This window comes from Papio anubis, chromosome 1 (assembly GCF_008728515.1).
Source record: "Papio anubis isolate 15944 chromosome 1, Panubis1.0, whole genome shotgun sequence".
Lineage (NCBI taxonomy): Eukaryota > Metazoa > Chordata > Mammalia > Primates > Cercopithecidae > Papio > Papio anubis.
Window position 1 is genome coordinate 97655488 of NC_044976.1, and position 19157 is coordinate 97674644.

The 19157-nt window shown below is 38.0% G+C and overlaps 1 protein-coding gene across 5 annotated transcripts in view; it reads right to left on the reverse strand.

Annotated features, from left to right (window-relative positions):
* PLPPR5 (phospholipid phosphatase related 5) overlaps positions 1–19157 on the reverse strand; it is a 119358-nt gene that overhangs the window by 58743 nt on the left and 41458 nt on the right. For all 5 annotated transcript variants that reach the window (XM_021921165.2, XM_009213534.4, XM_003892245.4 and 2 more), the window contains 2 exons: positions 10981–11113; positions 7487–7737 (listed from right to left, as the gene is read on the reverse strand). In XM_021921165.2, the coding sequence (XP_021776857.1) occupies positions 7487–7737; positions 10981–11113 (384 nt within the window). The remainder of the gene's footprint in view (positions 1–7486; positions 7738–10980; positions 11114–19157) is intronic.

Genomic DNA, 19157 nt, shown 5'->3' on the forward strand with positions numbered 1-19157 from the left:
AACTAGCTTCTCGTAGTCTCAATTTTGTTACCTGTAAAATAAAGACAGTCGTACTTTCATTTCAGCCACTGTAAACAATTAGCCATATAAAGAGGTAAGGTAAAGTAACTAGTACAATAGTAGGCCGATAGTCACTTTTCAATAAATGGTAACTGGGACATGGGTTTGAAGTAAAACAGCAGAACAATTGGCCCATGAACTTGGCCACATTTAGCCATAGTGTAAGTAAGCTGGTGATGGTTCAGAAACTCTGAGGTGTACACTATAGTACTGGTTCTAGGTCTAGATCTGATTTGTTTATTCCTGTGCTTTAGGAGAAAGTGCTTAGAGATTCCCTAGCAGCTCCAATCTGTACTCACCCTGCCATGGCTCAGGCTTGGCAGCTCACAGAGTCCTAGCTTACTCCATCCCTCAGAAACTATGACTTTCATTTCATTTTATCTGGTCCTGGTCGCTTCAGTATAAGGGCTCCCAGTCTTAAGGAAACCAGCTAAATCCAAATCCAAATCCAAATCCTGAGATTCTGTCTAGGGAATTTGATTTTACGCCCGAGATTCTGTGCTGATCTTCTTAAAAGCTTTCCTTTGCCTTTAGTTTCTTTCAATTTTAATTCCCTCTTTACTCTCTACCAGACCATTTTTAAGCTCCTGAAGGAGTTTATATCGGTATGTAGAGACTTTATGCATTCTAGGTATTCAATATATATTTATGGAATTGAATCAAACACGACCATTCTGAAGCACTGCTTCTGTAATGTCATTTCTCACTTCCACATTGCTTATTAATTCAAATCATAAAGCCTCAGATTGGTTTACCTAGTCTTCCTGATTCATTCACCCTTGCTAATCCTTAAATCCCGCAGTTCCAAATATACGCCCCTGTGCTGATGTTCCCCCTTACCTGTTTCTGCTTGTTTCAGTGTTTCTTGTTTTTTGCCTTTGCTCCTGCTATTGCCTTTCCCTGGGACACTTCTTCTCCCCCTATCCAAATAATGTCCATCTTCAAGACTCACCCGAAGTACCACTCACCTCTGAAGCACTTCCCGTGATGCTTGCCAGCAGGACCTCATCTCTCCTGGACACTGGGTGGGACTCGTCATTACCAGATACTCTAACAATCATATTCCATAGAGAACTTTATTATACCCACTCCTCAGGGCAGACTAATCCAGCATTACAGTAAGCACAGTACCTAGGGCTCATGACACTTTGAAGCACCCGTGAAAATATCATAACTTTTTTTAGAAGCAGAAGGTAAATGTGTATTTTTAGGTTAAAGAAAATATTTACTGTATAGCATGTATATATTATTTTTATAGAAATACACTTGTAAAATGTCATTTTTAATTTTATTTATTGTGGAAGGGGCCCATGAAGGCAAAAGTACCTAGGGTCCATGGAAGTCATAATACAGCCCTATTTTATATTGTCCTATAATAGAAAGTCCTCTTTTCTTAATTAGAATGTTCAAGAAGCTATCAGCAGTACCCAAGCTGACGTTTGCTAACATCTAAGAAACCCCAGACACATAAATATAATTCTGTGGCATATTTTTCAATATTTCAAAGAGCCTAATCAAATAGTATATTTACCCATAATAAGCCCACATGCATTAACTAAAACGTCAATGTTCTTTGCTTTTGGCTGGGAGTACACTAAGTCATTTGGCAACACTGGTGATCTCGTGCTGGTTAGTGGTTGTTGAAGACATGGGAATTTCTGTGATGTGACTGAAGAACCAGAAAACCATTATAAAGCCACACGTCACTCACAGAATACCCAAATATAAGTGTCTTTTACAGAAGCCAAGTAAAATTAAGGTAAGGATGCAGAGTATCCCTGGGTGTTTAGTCATTTACTTAACTGTTTATCATCATCTAAGCCATTTTAATAGTTTTATGTGTGTAATTGCAAAACAGCATTATTATATTTTATGATTATGAGCAATTATGTAATACCTGGGCCTAAGATAGAATGGGAAAGTATTTTAAAGATTTAAAAACTGTTTTAAAGATTTTAAAACATGCAGTTCATGGAGGAGTGTGGGGAAAGGGAGACAGGGTTAATACTGAAAGGGGTCCATGGCAGTGAAAATAGTGGAACCCAGTAGATACTTCATGAATGTCTTTTGTACTGTCCCCAACTACATCAATAACACTTAGCTGAAGGCTAATAGGTGAAACATCAATCAACTAATAATAGTGGTCATGGCACCAGTAGTCATAGCAATAGTATAGCAGTCACATTATGAGTGCATGCTCAGTAAATATTTTTAATGCATTACATAGTAAACGCTTCATCAAATTTGCTTGTTTGAAATTTAGAGCATAGGGACCTTATACATTTCAGCATTACATTATTCCTAAGCAGGGAGCTTTAGAGGAATGGCTTTCTGATTGCAGCCAGATCTCTTTTGCCAGTGAAAAGAAGCACATGATGGCAGCCCGGAGCTTTTCATTTGGCTCACCCTATTGTTTCTCCTCCAAACACAATCACTGACCAGTCTCATGAAATCACCTGCTACAAGTAAACTGACATGCACTCCCTGAATTCTTATACCTCCGAGTGAGGGCTTGCTCATGTTCTTGTACAGAATTAGGTAATAAGTCTCAAAAGAAGAGGGGGGCAAATAGACACTAGTGGGTTGTGTTTATTTAACCCTTGTCTCAGCAGCCTGTGAGCAGTGGTTGTTGGTGCATGGGACTTTGTGAGCTTATTATAAAAGATGACTGTGTGGGACGTGAGAGTGGGATAATGCCAACGACTGGCCACCAATGGGGAGGGGGAGAAAGGGAATGATATTTTAGAGTTTCCACCAGTATTCTAGGAAAAGACTGGGATAAATTGTTTAATGCCACAAATTCTTCCCATCCCAGTATATCCTCCTCATTACAACATGACTTTGCTGCACCTCCCATCTCTAGGTGGAATCTATTTGTCTACTCTCAACAATCTGGGCTGGCCCTGTGATTTATCTGGACAATAAAATACAGTGACAGAGATGTATAACAAGCTTAGGAACCTAAGTCTCAAGGTACCCTGCAGCTTGGGACATTACCATATTGGAAGGCAGCTCTGAGATGCCATCAGGGAAGATGACCCTTGTGAGAAAGACCTCTTGAGAAGGAGAGAGGCCCAGCTATTTGTGCTGTCTTGGCTGAGCCCAAACCCCAGATCTCTGAATTAGCTGAATGTGTCCCATGAGAGAAGCAAGGATTGACTAGCAGGAAAACCGCAAGTCAACCCTACATACCCTGACAATAACAGATTGTTGTTGTTTTAAGGTCTAGGGGGGTTTATAATGCAGCAACACATAGCAGAAACAGAGGCCAATACATATAACTGACCCTTTTTTCTTGACATTTTCAAAAATCTAAGGTCAGAATTGGAAGTGACCCAAGGAGGTCATTTCATGTCTGCCTATTTCAAAAATTTATGAGGTTAACTGGAAATTCACCAAACATAATTTTTCATTCTCAACCTTGATGTTCATTTTCTTTTAATTGAAAAAAAAGCTGTAACCATTTATATGAAAAGAAATACCACAAAGGTAAATTTAAACATTCTAATGTCACTGAACACTGAATTGTAAATTTGATGACTGAGGGTTAAATAACTCTCACAATTTTTTTTTCCTGGAGAACCAACAGTACTTACAAAAATAGGAATAGAGCTTATTATTATTATTACTATTCCTGAAAGTTCTCAGTAAAGCAAAATAAACCTCCATGATCAACTTAGCCCCAAAACCTTAATTAAAGTCAGATGTTAAGGGAGAGTTCAAATTCCTTAGTTTTATTTCCAAATCCACATAAAGAGGCATCAGAAACATATTTCTCAGTTATTATTTACATACTCCATAACAGGGCTCATTGATTTTTATTTATGCATTTATGTATGTTTATAGCACCAACACCAAATTAAATAAATATGCCTTGAACTAAATACAGCCATAAGGCCGTTCCCACAGAGGATACTGAATATATGGCTGTTTTCTACTATTTACTACCCATCAACATTCTGGCAAGCATTTCATGAGACTGCGTTAGTTTGAAACACCCCAACATTCCTACGATCAAGTTTTCCCAAGGTGCCTCTAGTGAAAGTGGGAAAACAGATATTTATATGTACGTTCAAATACAACAGCAAAACCTGCCTATAAGGCTGACATGTGCAGCAGGAGTTATATTCAGAGTTGCCATAGCAGCCACCCACACTTACACACACACAAAGGGGTGGTGGGGTAAGACGGAGAAACAGCAGAGGACAGAATCTATTGTTAAAAAGACAGAAGTACCCATCAAGGTAATTACAAGCAGGAATCCTAGTTTGTAGTCTGAACCAGTGTTTAACGGTAGAAGATTTCCCAGTGCTGGAGTGTCTGTTAAGGGATTTTGCTCTAAATGAATCTACCATCTGTACCCTTGGCCTTACAGTTTACTGGACGCTGGTATTATGCAGGAAAGAATTCAGCTGTAGATACACACACTAGAGCTAAAATAATCTAATGTTTCCTTCTCCGTCAGAAACATTGTCACCAGAAAAATTTGTGGTTCTATGGATCTGAGAAAGTTACTTTACTTTTTGAGTCTCTTCATTTATAAAATAGGTAAAATAATATCACATACTTTAAGAAAATATTACGAGAATTCAATAAAGTATCACAAATAATCAATTATTACATAAATAATAATTATGATAAATAACTTAAAAAATACAAAGGAATTAGTAAAGTATTAACTAAGTTAGTAAAAGTGAAGCAATTGGTGCCTGACACATGGTAAATATTCAACAAATGTTTGCTATGATAATTATTATCATTAATATTTCCAATTTTTATTACAGAACAGTATGATTTATAATTCAGAAGTTTATAAAACAAATGCATGTTGGCGGCAAGTAGATTGTAGCAAGACAAGATGTTAAGATTTTTCTAGTGCATAAACAATAATACTTTCTCCTGTAGCAATGCCTTTGAAACACTACTTTGCCAGAATACAAAGGCCAAGTATATTATTATAGCAGCACAATCAACACCACTGGCAAACATTGGTTACACAGCAAAATCTAACATGTACTGTGTTTTAAATCTTTATTTATTTATTTTTTTAGAGACAGAGTCTTCCTTTGTTACCCAGGCTGAAATGTAGTTGAGTGATCATAGCTCACTGTAACCTCAAGCTCCTGGACTCAAGAGACTCTCCCGTCTTGGCCTCTCATGTAGCTGGGACTACAGGCATGCAGCACCACACCCGGCTGAGGTTTTGCTTTTTTTTTCTTTTCCCTCTCTCTCTGTTTTTGTAAAGATGGGGTCTCCTAGGTTGCCTAGGCTGGTCTCAAATTCCAAAGTGATCTTTCTGCCTTGTGGTCTCCCACAGTGCTAGTATTACAGGTATGAGCCACCACGTCCCATCTGAATCTAATTTTAATCTATTAGTATTAAAATATTTGTATAAGAATATTTGGGGTCAGAGAGTATTCTCGAATTTGTCTCCCATCATTGACTTGGCCATGTATTTATCACAGATATATCTGCAATTCGCACCCAGATACAAACATAAACATCAAATTGAGATGTGATGGCAATGAGTGAAAAGGATTTTGTGACTTCTGATTCACTCAAGCTTCAATCCCTGTTTTAAGGCTGAGGGCTTCATATTCTAGTAGAGGTGAAACATAGAGTCAAGCAATTTCTTTAATAGGAAAGATATGCATGGGTTACCATACTCCATATCAGGCCCAGAGGTACCTTAGAATGTGCAAGAAAAAGCAAGGCTAATGGGCTAAAGGAAACAGGGGAAATTAGAATAACAGACTTTGGGGGCACAGTGGGATGGCAAGGAGAGAGTTGTAACGGACAAACTTTAGAAAAGTTAGGAAGCAGTGGAAGAGAAAATAAATAGGAGAGGATTAAGGAAAGAATCCTTGACTCCATAAAAAGTTTCTGGATGGGAGTTTTAAAATGTCCAGGCAGTGAGGGACAGAATTAACTTGGCTTAAAAACTTTAAAAATGTTAAAATGTATAATCTATGGTTCTAAAGTTATCCTGTCATTCTAAATGTTATGCATAACGTTACATTTCTCTTCCCAAATTGTCCTTCTATTTAGTAATCTTTATTTGAATCTCAAGTAGCGATGTCACAAGGTATTCCATATATTCTCTCTGCCTTTAGAAATAACAAGATTATATGGAAAACATTTCCATTATCAAATAGCTCTCTGAGCAAAGAAAAATAATTCCAAGTTTTTCCAAATCATTAGAAATAATCAAATTTGGTTTCAAATTGGTCCTGAGACTTTACAGATCTCTAGTTAATGAGCTGAAATTGGAAGGAAGTAGATTTAGCACCACTGGGAAGGAGAACCCCAGAAGACATTTAAATTCTCTGGTCTGGCCAGGTGCAGCAGCTAATGCCTGTAATCCCAGCACTTTGGGAGGCCAAGGTGGGTGGATCACTTGAGGTCTAAAGTTTGAGACCATCCTGGCTAACACGGTGAAACCCCGTCTCTACTAAAAATACAAAAATTAGCCAGGCGTGGTGGCGGGCGCCTGTAGTCCCAGCTACTCAGGAGGCTGAGGCAGGAGAATGGCGTGAACCCGGGAGGCGGAGCTTGCAGTGAGCTGAGATGGCACCACTGCACTCCAGCTTGGGCAACAGAGCGAGACTCTGGCAAAAAAAAAAAAAAAAAAAAAAAAAAAAAAAATTCTGACCTTATAGAGGTTTGTGGAAAAGCCTACAGGGAACACTTTTGGAGTCCACCTCCTGAGCAAGGCACATCCTTGTGAGGAGGGAGAGGTTGATACTACCATTGCTGGGGACAAGAGCTGCCTGCCAAGGCTGCCCTTCTTTCTCCTTCTGTATATGGGTAATGCACTCACTCACTTCTAACTAAAGGTCCTAGGATAGCTGCATGGGGGCCTGGCTCTTGCCACAAAGATGATGGCCAATACTTAAGATTAAAGGAAAAAATAGAATTTCTAAGGACTCCTTGGTTAGTTCTATGAGAAAACATTAAATGCTAATTGAGATATGATGATGATACAGTTGCCAGTAACAATAGTGCTTTCTAGAAAAAAAAAGGGGGCCCTTTCACCCCCAGCAGGGACTATGAGAGCTTGGATAGGCAGCTAAGAGGCCTAGGTAGTTCTCTTAATCATGCTATTACAAGTTCATGGGGAATGCTACAGAACAAATTTGTTTCCACTAAGTCCTATTTAATATAAAGACAAACATATTCTCAAATAGAAATGCTAATGGCTACATTTTTTAATACAACCAACTACCCACACATAATCTCATGAGAGACAACTGTCTTAATTTTGTTCAGAATACCAACAGCTATTATTAAAACTAGATTAAATGGCCTACAGAAATATATGAATGTGCTTTAAGTGACTTTCATTATGGCAGGGAAAAAGAATTTCTACACTGGAAAAATTAACAGTAATACAGACTAAGACAACAAATGTATAATCCTTACTTACGGTCAGATACATAGCTGCATAGACACTGAGAGCTGCTTCTTTGGATGGAAAGGTTTTCCGTGCTCTCATGATGAGATCTGGGTTGCCAGTACAGGCCTCTTCCCCACTGATGAACTGTGTATACTGTTGACATCCAAGTGCTGTATAATTGGGCTTACATAGGGCAAGGAAATGTGGGGCCAGATTTCCTGTGACTACTTGTCCAGCATTTACAAAGATATCTGTAGCAAACAGTCCAAATGTATAAATTCCTGGGGAAGAAAACAAATAATTTTAACTTCTTGCTTTATGTGTGTGTGTGTGTGTGTGTGTGTGTGTGAATTTCAGTTTATAATAAACCAAAATGGAAATATCTTAGAAACTATAAATATTCCGTACGTATACATAGTTCCTTTCATTTCATTCCTCTCCAGTTCTTTCCTTGGCTTTCTGGAGTGGTGAAAGTGGTAACTGCACTACTACTACATGGTTTTTGTGCATGGCAGGTTTATAAGACATAAGATAAAATAAGAACATGTATTCTCAGACTCTGAGTAATGCAATTGTTTCATGGAGTCATGTGTTCCTTGAGAGGGTATAGTCTATCATGCTCTACTAATGTCAGCAATTTTATTTTTTTCCCCTATTTTTGAATTTTTTTTAATTGCACTAACGTAAAGCAAAGCAGTTGTCTCTCTTTGATTATGCTCTTACTCCCATTGAGACTGATGTTAACGCTGCTGGAGGTGCCAATTAGCAGTAAATCCAGCGCCATCGGTTTTCATTTAAATATGGAAAATCTTAAGTAAAGCAGAATGCTTTCAGAGCAGTCTCTACATTGCCTTCAGAAACACATTTTGTTAAAGTCATAGAACAGCTAGTAATTTATTTCTACTTTATCTTTTATGGATTGACTTTCAACTGATCCAATGTGGGCTATTTAGTAAATAAGGCAATCAAAATTATAGGCTATTAATTATTTTTACAGTTTTAAAATTTATTTACTTTGGTTACCTGAAGGTATAGAACTAAGTGTGTAGATATTTTTTCCTCCTTTGCTAAAGAACTTCCCAATTTACTTGAATACTAAAAACATTTTCCAAATTCAAAGTCATTGGTCATTATTGTTAAAACTTATTTTTCTATTATACAGGCAAAACAATTTTTGGCATTAATTTAAATTAAACTTACAGCTACAATCTTTAAGGATGTGGTACCAATGAAAAGAAATTCATCCTTTTATAATTTTGGGAATAAAATCCAACAGGACCTTTTAAAACTATCCCAAATTAATACTTCTAAAAGTATTGATTTATTAAAATGTCATATACTTATGTTATAATAATTAGATGTTTTTCTTTTTAGTCATATATTTCTGGATTGTTTGTTTCCCAAGCCTTTTAATCATTATTAGCTGTTGTATAGTATATCACCATAAAAGTTGTACTAGATCAAATAATTTTCCAGTATTAGATGGATAGCTGTTCTTTTAAATTTTTAAAATATTATATAAGATTACAAAAGGTTTACATACAAAAACCCCCACACAGCAAAACTCTATGTATATACAAATGGAAATGAAACAAAGATATTAGTTCTCTCTTCATCTAAAAATTCTAAAAGAAAACAATAAGAAGCCCTTTTTTTTAACATCTCACCAGTCTTCTATGAATCATACAAAGTAAAGGTTATCAAAATCAGAAATTTGAGAGAGGCAGAGAAATTAAAGAGAACCGAGCTCAACAAAACTTCTCCTTCCAAAATCTCATGGCCAAGCATGGGAACCTAAATTACAAGTCTTCATTTGTACACATTTGAAATCTAGGCTGTTTGGTGCAATGGATTTTCCTGTTGGTAACAGAAATATTTGATAAGAATGTGGAAATGTCTCTTGACACTCTAAAGTTCCCAAATATGTTTTCGAATTAAAATGTCAGTGCGCCAGGCCCAAGGCTAATACTGTAGTTGACTATAAAGACAATTATTAAAGTGAGATCCTTTGAGTGTACCTACTCCACTGACCTAAAGAATAAAGTCACTACACAGAATGATGTACTATTATACAGAGAGGCTTTGCTTACATGCTTCCACTTTATTATAGCTAGAAACATCCAACTCATAAGGGAACAAGAAACAAATGAGGCTTTTGTATTTTATAAAATCACATAATAAGAAGCATGCAGAGACTTAAAAGCATACTGTAAGCCAAATATTCTTTAGAAATATGTGTGCAAATGCAGAAAAATATTTTACTTAAATAGGCACAATGTAATTTGCTGAACAGTATTTAGGAAAGCAGCGATTTCTTTAAATACTTTTAATTTTGAGATATTGTTGTATATTGCTTTTTTTAAAAATTAAATGACTTATACAAAAAGAAATTAGTCAAGAACACAGTATTGATACATGTGAAGAAAATAACTTTTAGGGTTTCATATAAAAGTTGTCCCTTTAACGGGATAAATAAGGGCTTTGGAGATACAAAACTTGATGTCAGTAAAAATAACAGTTTCGGATATGAAGGCCTTTCATCTTCAGAGAGATCCAAAAGCCTGATGACATTTGGCTAGTCTTTAATGGGTTTATAGATAGATTAGGTGATCTATGCATAATATCTTCAAAGTCTTCATCTTGATCCCTTCAATATGAGAACTATGTTGAAGAGTTACATTACCTTCAGTGCATCTCTTAATACTAATAAAAAATTATCTTAAATGGCATTTAGTAGATACAGATATACTTATTTTTATCTGACAAATCCAGGAAACAATTATTTATATTACATTGTATTGTGTCAGTTAAAAAAAAATGTGTCTAGGCTAAGTTCCTACTGAATTAAAATGATTTTCAATAATTCATACATGTATATATTTATTATTGCTAGTATTTCAGATTAAAAGTTAAATTATTAGTGAATCTTGTCCTCTACTAAAATCCTCATTACGTTTTTGTTTATATAAAAATCAACCTAGAAGTAGCACATGGAGTGCTACCTTTCTTCTATTTGCCAAGTTATTTTTCCATCCTTTGTGATGTTCAACAACCCACCTGGATTATCACCACCCTCCCACTAAGTACGGCCCAAAGATTTTCGTAAACACAGTAATCATGTAATTTTTGGTTCTTAAAGAATATTAAACATCCAAAGGTGGTGTTCTTTTTGCCTTAAAGGAATGTGGAAATGACACCCTAAAGTGGGATCTTGCTATATTACAGAGAAAGTAGTATGCAATGTGTATTTTAAAAATTTTTCGTTTATTTTTTATTTCAGTAGATTTTAGGGGAACAGGTGGTGTTTGGTTACATGAGTAAGTTCTTTAGTGGTGATGTCTGAGATTTTGATACAACCATCACCCAAGCAGTGTGTAATGTTTACTTTTAAAAGCAAATTAAAACATTTCAAAGAAAAAAAAATACAATATTTGCAAACAGTTAAAATGTGAGTCATTTTTAAGGGTTAGCTTATACACAGACACTGTTTCAGAAATATTAAAAATAATTTAATGAACACATACCAAGAAATCGGACAGTTCGGCGCACCAGCGGGTTTATATAGCAACAGTCTCCAGTTAAAATAGTTTTTTCCTGGTTTTCAAAATCCCTTGTGGCTAGTTGTAGGCAAAAGACAGCAGTTTCTCCAACTATTATCTTGAAAGAAAATAAAAGATTAAGGAATATTAGAGTTTAACCAGTATAAATGTAAAATATTTTTATTTTAAAAAGGTAAAATGGAGCTCTTTTGAATGGTAATAATCTCAATGTAAAACGGAGTCATAATCAATTTCCTAGATCCTTTGATTACAGCCTTGTCCCTATGTATGTAAACCACATTTTTCTCATATTGAAAAATTATGAACAAAAATAGACAACATTTTTTGTTTTCTAAAAGTCTTAATTAAAAAAATAAAACATACGATAGATATGTAAGGAAGTATTCATTTATTTTTGGGGTGTAATTAAGCTCCATGTTTTATTTTTTTAAGTTACTGTCTTATTTAAATTTGACTCTGCTACAGAATTCACAACAGATTCTCCATGCAAATATTTTTTAAAGCGTCGGATATACACATACTAATTTAAAATCATATTCATACTTTTATAAATGAGAAAAATAAATCTGCACACGTTTGACCTTGAGAGCCTCCTGTTCTGACACATTACTAGGACTTGTGATAATTAATATACTACTTATACTTTAGTATAAATGTTATTTTGATCTTCATTAAAACCGTATGAAACTACGAATAGCATCCTACCCTTTTTACAAGTAAAGAAACACCAAGACTTAGAACACAAGTGAGTTGCCCAAGTGCTGGCAACGGGAACAAAGTTCTGTTACAGATGCTTTGCTCTACTCTGCTGATTTATTAAAGGACCTGGCTATCTTACATTGGTATTTGTACCATTGGTTGTGATTTTTATACATGGTCCTCAAAATCACCCAGTAAGGTATTACAGCAAGTATTATTATTCCATTTTACAAAAGAGGAAATGGAGATTTAGGGAGGTTAAATAATGTGTTCCTTTTAAGGCCAGTCAGAAGCCAAGCAGAAATTTCTGACTCTATTTAATACTATGAACAACAGCATGAGAAATAAGATTAAGAGAAAAAGAAACTGGAGCTAACAGTGTGTCTACTAATTTGTCATTGTGAAGTTTGCTTTTATTATGTCTTGTCAAGCTTAATTAACAGGTTATACAGGGAGTCCCTGACATTCCCTGGGGAAATACTTTTGGGGTCTCTATGAAAAGTAATATCTATGATTACAAGATATTCAAAATAGAAAGAGTGAGGTAGAGAAGGAGGTTACAGGAGAGTAGGTGTTTGACCTACTTTTACCCCAGTGTGAACAGAAGATTATGAGACATCTCTTCATTTTCATCCTTCTTTCTACCCCCTTTTCCTCTTTTCTTACTATACTTCTTTTTCCCAGTAGCCCAGGGTTCAATGTTAAATCAGAAGACGTTGAGTGGAATTAATTAGAAGAGACTAGTTCTTGCCTATTTGGTGAGACTGGATAGAGTTGGATGAGATAAGAACTTCCAACTTCCTCCTGAATTTTAACTCTGGCATTGGTGAAGTAGAGCGGATGTGTGATGAAACAGTTCATCCAGCCAAAGGATGCAAAAGAATTGTTTTTCATGAGTATCTGGAGAATCTGACAAGTAGATGAACTGTGTGTTTAGTACCTTATCTCTCTTTCTGAATAACTTTTTTCTCATGTCCTACCTCCTCTTCACTGCACCTTGAAAGAAATTACCATGATGATGTTTTCTGGGTTTTCAGATTCAACTTCTTCTGGGTCTGTTTTACCACAGAATGTTCCAAACTCTAACAATGCATCATCCATTCCACTTCATGAGCTGACTGGCTGTGCACATGATGGCTGTCCTCTCAGCCTCCTATTCTCCACTGCAGCTTCCACTGGGTCTCCATCCCCAGGCAGGCCCCACTCCACGGTACACTGAACCCCAACTCAGGCTAACATGCTAAACTCCCTAGAATGTAGTAGATACCCAATCATTCTTATTTAATGCATAAAGGCATCACATTTTCAAGAAACTCTCAGCTTCAATAGATCAGAATGTCCTAGTCTGCTATTAACCTTTTGCCTGACTTCTAATAACTAACTCTGGCTTGTTCCTATGATGAAGGATCTATCCTGTACCTAGTTCCTAAAACCGGAGCCTGTATATGAAGTCCTTGACTTGATAATTCTTTTTAGTTACCAGGGTCTTAACAGACCAAGAACCGCCTTGTTGGGGCCACCTTTCCCGGGGCTCTCTTCCCAGTAGCTTTCTAATGCTGACCTCTTGCTTGCCTGCATCTCAGCACATTTCACATTGCTGAACTTCTGATTTGTGTCCTGGGCATTTCTGTCAGAACGGTTTCTCAGTCACTATCAGTTGGCTGCTACTATAAGAAACACACTTGAACTATGTTAACCAAAATAGTAAGTTTAATCTAGAGTTAGTTTCCTCAGAATCGAAGGGCAGGGAGCTTGGGGATTAGGCCCATGAATGGAAAGTCCTCAGGAGTCCAGGCAACAACTGTCGCCATTTCATTCTCCCTCTTTCCCTGGAGTCACACTGTCTCTCATCTCAGTTTCTCTGTGTATGCCTTTCTGCCAGCCAGTGTTCCTGATTCTGAGCATACATGATTTCCCCAATTGTCTTCAAGAAGCTTATCTTGAATTTGTCAGCTCAGTTCAAGGAAACAGTTCAACTGATAAGATTTTCCAAACCTCAATTCCAAATTCCCAGGAGGTTTAGGTTGAGATAAGGCATCTCCCCCAGTCCAATGAGCCAAGGTTAAGAAGGTATGTCATGTACATGAAAATGTCACTGTGGGTAGACAAGGCAGTTCTCAAACACAGAGTTGCTATGCTCAGATGCCGATGTCAAACGCCTGTCCATCACATCTTGCTGGACTCCCTCCAGCCAATTTTCAGTCTAGACTAGCTCTTTCCAGCATGTTCTCTGGATACTGTATTCGGTCTACCTACTTGGACTTCATCTCCAAGGACCTATTTGGACTTCTGCTTTCCTCCAAGGGTATGTCTAATTCACATGCCCTAGTTCTTTTTCCCCCAGGGCTCACTGTGATATCCATGGAACCCCTCATCAAAACCATATTCTCTCTTAACTTCCCCCACCCAACTTCCTGAGTTAAAACTCCAATTGTTTACTGTTCTCAGATAATAATAATAATAATAATAATAATTATTATTATTATTTTAGATGAAGTCTCACTCTGTCACCCAGGCTGGAGTGCAGTGGCACAATCTTGGCTCACTGCAACCTCCTCCTTCCAGGTTCAAGCAATTCTCCTGTCTCAGCCTCAGGTGGGACTATAGGCACATGCCACCACACTAGGTTAATTTTTGTATTTTTAGTAGAGATTGCGTTTCACCATGTTGGCCAGGCTAGTCTCGAATTCCTGACTTCAGGTGATCCACCCGCGTCAGCCTCCCGACGTGCTGGGATTACAGGCGTGAGCCACTGTGACCAGCCTGCTCTCAGATAAATTCAAATAATGAAAATAAAATAATCCTAATTATGATGAATGTATTTATGTAAATGCCTTCTGAGTTAAGGGTGAGGTGCTAGACACTAACGTTTGAAGAAAGGTTTATAATCTAACGGGGTAGACACAAGCAAATTGATTAATAATGGTACAAAGTTGCACAGGTTGAGCTTTATTTGACTGGTTTGGACAATACATGCTAGGAGAACGCTTAGGAAGAAGTGTCACTGTGTCACTGAGGGAATCTGTGGTGGCAATGACACATGTCACTCAAATCTCCCACTGCAGAGATGTTTACAGACAGATGGCCCCGGCTGCTGCTCCTCTGGATCCAGTACTGTACCCATGCTGAGGCCACACTTCTACAGGCTCTTCCTAGCTAATGACTAAGCATGGTGGGGGTATTAAGGTGAGTCTAATCTTCTGAAACATGGGATACCTCCAACTGACAATTTTGGTTTAAAGATTCTCCATGAGCCTGACCAAATCCTTCTTAGATTCATGCTTCCTTTACAATCCCACTACCCCAACGAGACTACCTAACCTAGTCTGAAGTGTTTCCACCCAGTCTTCCTTCTTTCTCCCTCTTGTGCACGGAGGGGGGCAGACCTCCATCACAGTCTGAAGGCTCTCTTTGCTGTCTCTGGCTTATCCCTCAACTTCTGCTTTTCACAGATTTTTTTTCTAACAACTCTTGTACTTCTAATCTCACTTGATAATTGCTTCTAGGAGAATATAAACATACACAGCATCAAAGATAGACAGGGTGTGATCCTTACTACACTTAGAGCTTGCTATTAGATAAATGTAGAGAATTCAAAAACAACTCCAACTAGAAAGTATTTGGAGAGGAGGAGGTAACCTTTCTCCTATTAGCTCTCAGCTTGACCTCAACAGAGGCTAAAGTAGATTGAGTTTGCCTTGAAGGCAGAGGCACAGCAGGTAGCATTTGGTAAATGTTAACCACTGTCATAACTGTTGAAAAAATTATTGGCAACAAGAGCATCATTAATAATAGCAATGTCTAATTAGTATACAGTCTAATATATATGTAATTGTATGCAGTTTATATTTCTATTAATAATTGATATTCATATCTATTCTTTCTTCCTGAGCTTAGCATACTACTAGGCACGAAGTAGGGAATTTTCATTTTCTACTGTCCTATATATCCACCCTTATGATTAATTTAATACCAGGTCATATTGACTCTAATGCATACATTTCTCTTTTTCCTCTTGAATTTAATCAGAGACTCTGGTCAGTGAGTTACAGACCTAAGTTCTATATTATCTGGTGTTTTATTTTGGCTCTCTTTTCCTGACAGAAGCTCTCCCGAGTGGACTTCATTCCTCCTAAGACTTTACCAACCTCTGCTCCACTAAGGAATCCCAGATCTTCATATTTCCCCTAAACCCCAGATGCAGGTCTCCATCCACCTATTAAACAGCAACATCTCAACATGCTTATATCTACCTATTGGAAGGCCACACAGCCTTTACACCCAAAATAAAATCCATGGGTTCCTCCTAATCGTCCATGTCACCATCTCAATTAATCCATTCAATTTCTACTTGGACTCAAGCTACAACTCTCATACATTTACGTATCATGCTGATACCTCCAGTTCCCTCATTTGTCTCTTTTCATCAATTGCTTTTATTTATATTATTTTTAATTGACACAAAATTATATACATTTATGGTGTGCAACATAATGTTGTGAAATATGTATACATCATGTAATGGTTAAATCAAGCTTATTTAACATATGCATTACCTCACATAATTAGCATTTTTGTGGTGAAAACACTTAGAATCTACTCTGTTAACAATTTTTAAGTTTACAGCACATTCTTACTAACTATAGTAACCATGTTGTACAAGAGATCTTATTCCTTCTAACTGAATCTTCAACAATTGCTAAATCCTGTTGATTATATATCTTAACTCTATTTCAAATAAGACCACTTTTATCACTACCTCCATTTTAAAATCTAGTCCCTCTTCACTTTTTTCCTGCATTAAAGGATACTCAGAACTTGCGTTTGTGCTTCCATTTTCTCTGCTCTTCAAACTGTTACTGTCAGATTGGTCTATTGAAAGCAAATTTTGTATAATCCAAATTTTCCTTTCTTTTTCTGGAAACAGAGTCTCCCTCTGTCACCTAGGCTGGAGTGCAGTGGTGCAATTACAGCTCACTGCAACCTTGAATTTCTGGACTCAAGCCATCCTCTCACCTCAGCCTCCTGGGTAGCTAAGACTAACTACTAGAGGTGTGTGCCACTACGACCAATTAATTTCTTTGATTTTTTATTTTTGGTTTTTGTAGAGATGGGGTCTTGCTATGTTGCTGGTCTTGATCCTGGCCTGAAGTGACCCTCCCAAAGCACTGGGATTACAGGCATGAGCCACCACACCCAGCCCCACATTTTCTATTTACAATTTTCAGTGTGTCCTCATAGCTTGTGGATTAACTAAAATTTCATAAGAGATCATTTATTGCTGAGCCTAAACCTATCTTTTACAGTTTCAGCAATTCCTACATAGTCTTCAGACACTCTGTGCTCTAGTCACAGCTCAGCATTTTCATTCTCCAACATATCCAGTATATCCATACATCCAGGTTTTTATGCTTGGTCCATGGCTTAGTATATCTTGGTAGGCAGTGCATGGTTCTGTGCTTGAGACGTGATTTAAATATTGCCTATTCTATTGCAACTTTATTTTATTCCTGGTGCAGTTCATCCTTCCCTTCTCTGTGTTCCAATGGCATGTTGTACATTTATTATGATAATTTCCATACGCTTTTATAAGTATCAGTAACATCTGTGTCTTCCACTCAGTTGAGAGCTTCTCTGAGGTAAGGATTGCATAACATTTATCTTTAAACTTCTACTATTATAGCACAGTGACTGACAATAAATGTGAATACTGTATGAATGAATAAAATGCAATTCAATCTTCCCATCTTATAGATAAGGGAACCTACAGAGAGAGAGAGAGAGAGAGAGAGCGAGAGAGAGAGAGGTTGAACATGCCTGAGTCACATGGTAACTGGCACAGCCAGAGTCTGAATCCAAGTTCAGAGTTTTAGTTTGACTATAGCCTCTGGCTGGGAACTTGTGAGACTCTCCTCCAGCTTTTCCAAGTTAAGATAGGTCAGTCTCTGCTGCCCACTTACAGGTCACACACTGGAGTCCTACCGCATTCCTAGCATCTTTACAGTTTCAAAAGGTAGGAGATGGGGCATAAAGCACCTCAAAAGGACTTCTAGACTCCTCTGGTGTCCAGGTATAAGAGAGTTGAGTATAGAAAAAAATATTTTCCTGATCCTATTAACGTACAAGCCAGTCTTCCAACAAACACCAAAAACATTTACATCGTCCTTTCTAACCCCGTTGTAATTTTTTGAGACACTCTTTTCACTGAAATGTCTTCATGTCTTCTTTGCGTATCCTTGGCTCTTAAGCGCCATTGAGGATCTGGTGTTTTGGTTTTCTCACCTTTATCAAGAAGGGGTTCATTTTTTTTTTTTTTTTTTTTTTTTTTTTTGAGACGGAGTCTTGCTCTGTCGCCTGGGCTGGAGTGCAGTGGCCGGATCTCAGCTCACTGCAAGCTCCGCCTCCCAGGTTTACGCCATTCTCCTGCCTCAGCCTCCCGAGTAGCTGGGACTACAGGCGCCCGCCACCTCGCCCAGCTAGTTTTTTGTATTTTTTAGTAGAGACAGGGTTTCACCATGTTAGCCAGGCTGGTCTCGATCTCCTGACCTCGTGATCCGCCCGTCTCGGCCTCCCAAAGTGCTGGGATTACAGGCTTGAGCCACCGCGCCCGGCCAAGAAGGGGTTCTTAATTCTGGAATCATGGGCTACCATTTTCACTAGATTCCCAAAGCAGCCCTGGGGCAAAGAGCATAACTGGTTTGCTTTCCCCACTGGGAGTGGGAAATATGAGATTTCAAGATCACAGAAGCCAGAGATAGAGATGCTGAAAGCTTTGTCACTTCATAGTTTTCTTTGATAAAACTTCCTTTCTTCTGTGAACTAACCAATGAAAGCTGTTTCTAGACAGAGTTGAGAGGATGGACGGTATTAACTGAGATCGACTGAGAAGCAGCATGGCCCCTCCTCCCTCCCACAGGCACCAACTGTCTATAGAGCAGGAGAAAGAAGCAGAACCTTGGGAAGGACACCTGTGGTCCCGGTGGGAAGGATCAACTGGCCTCCCATGGATCAGCCTTTCTCGGAGGTGATCCTCCCCCACCTCAGCAAAAACTCTCCATTGCCTGGGACATGAAAGAAAAAGGAGCAGAAAAAGGACTCTGCTGGTAGACAGAGGGCAGGCGGGCACAGTAAGTGCAGAGCTGTCAACCCTCACCCTGTTTCTCTTACATCTGACTTCCAACTCCCCTCATCTGGGCCCACTAAACTCAACCATCCCTACTCCTCCTCTGCCAAGACAGGCAAAGCACCTGCCTATTCCCAGTTGTACAAGAAGCCCTCAAACAACTTCCAGGGAAGATGAGTAACTGTTCGTAGTCCTTATCAATCTGACATGGAATGTGATGAGATGCCCACCAAGGGCTCAGAAACTAATACTGAAGAGCTTTCACTGCTTTATTTATTTATTTTGGAAGCAGGCTCTTGTTCTGTTGCCCAGGCTGGAG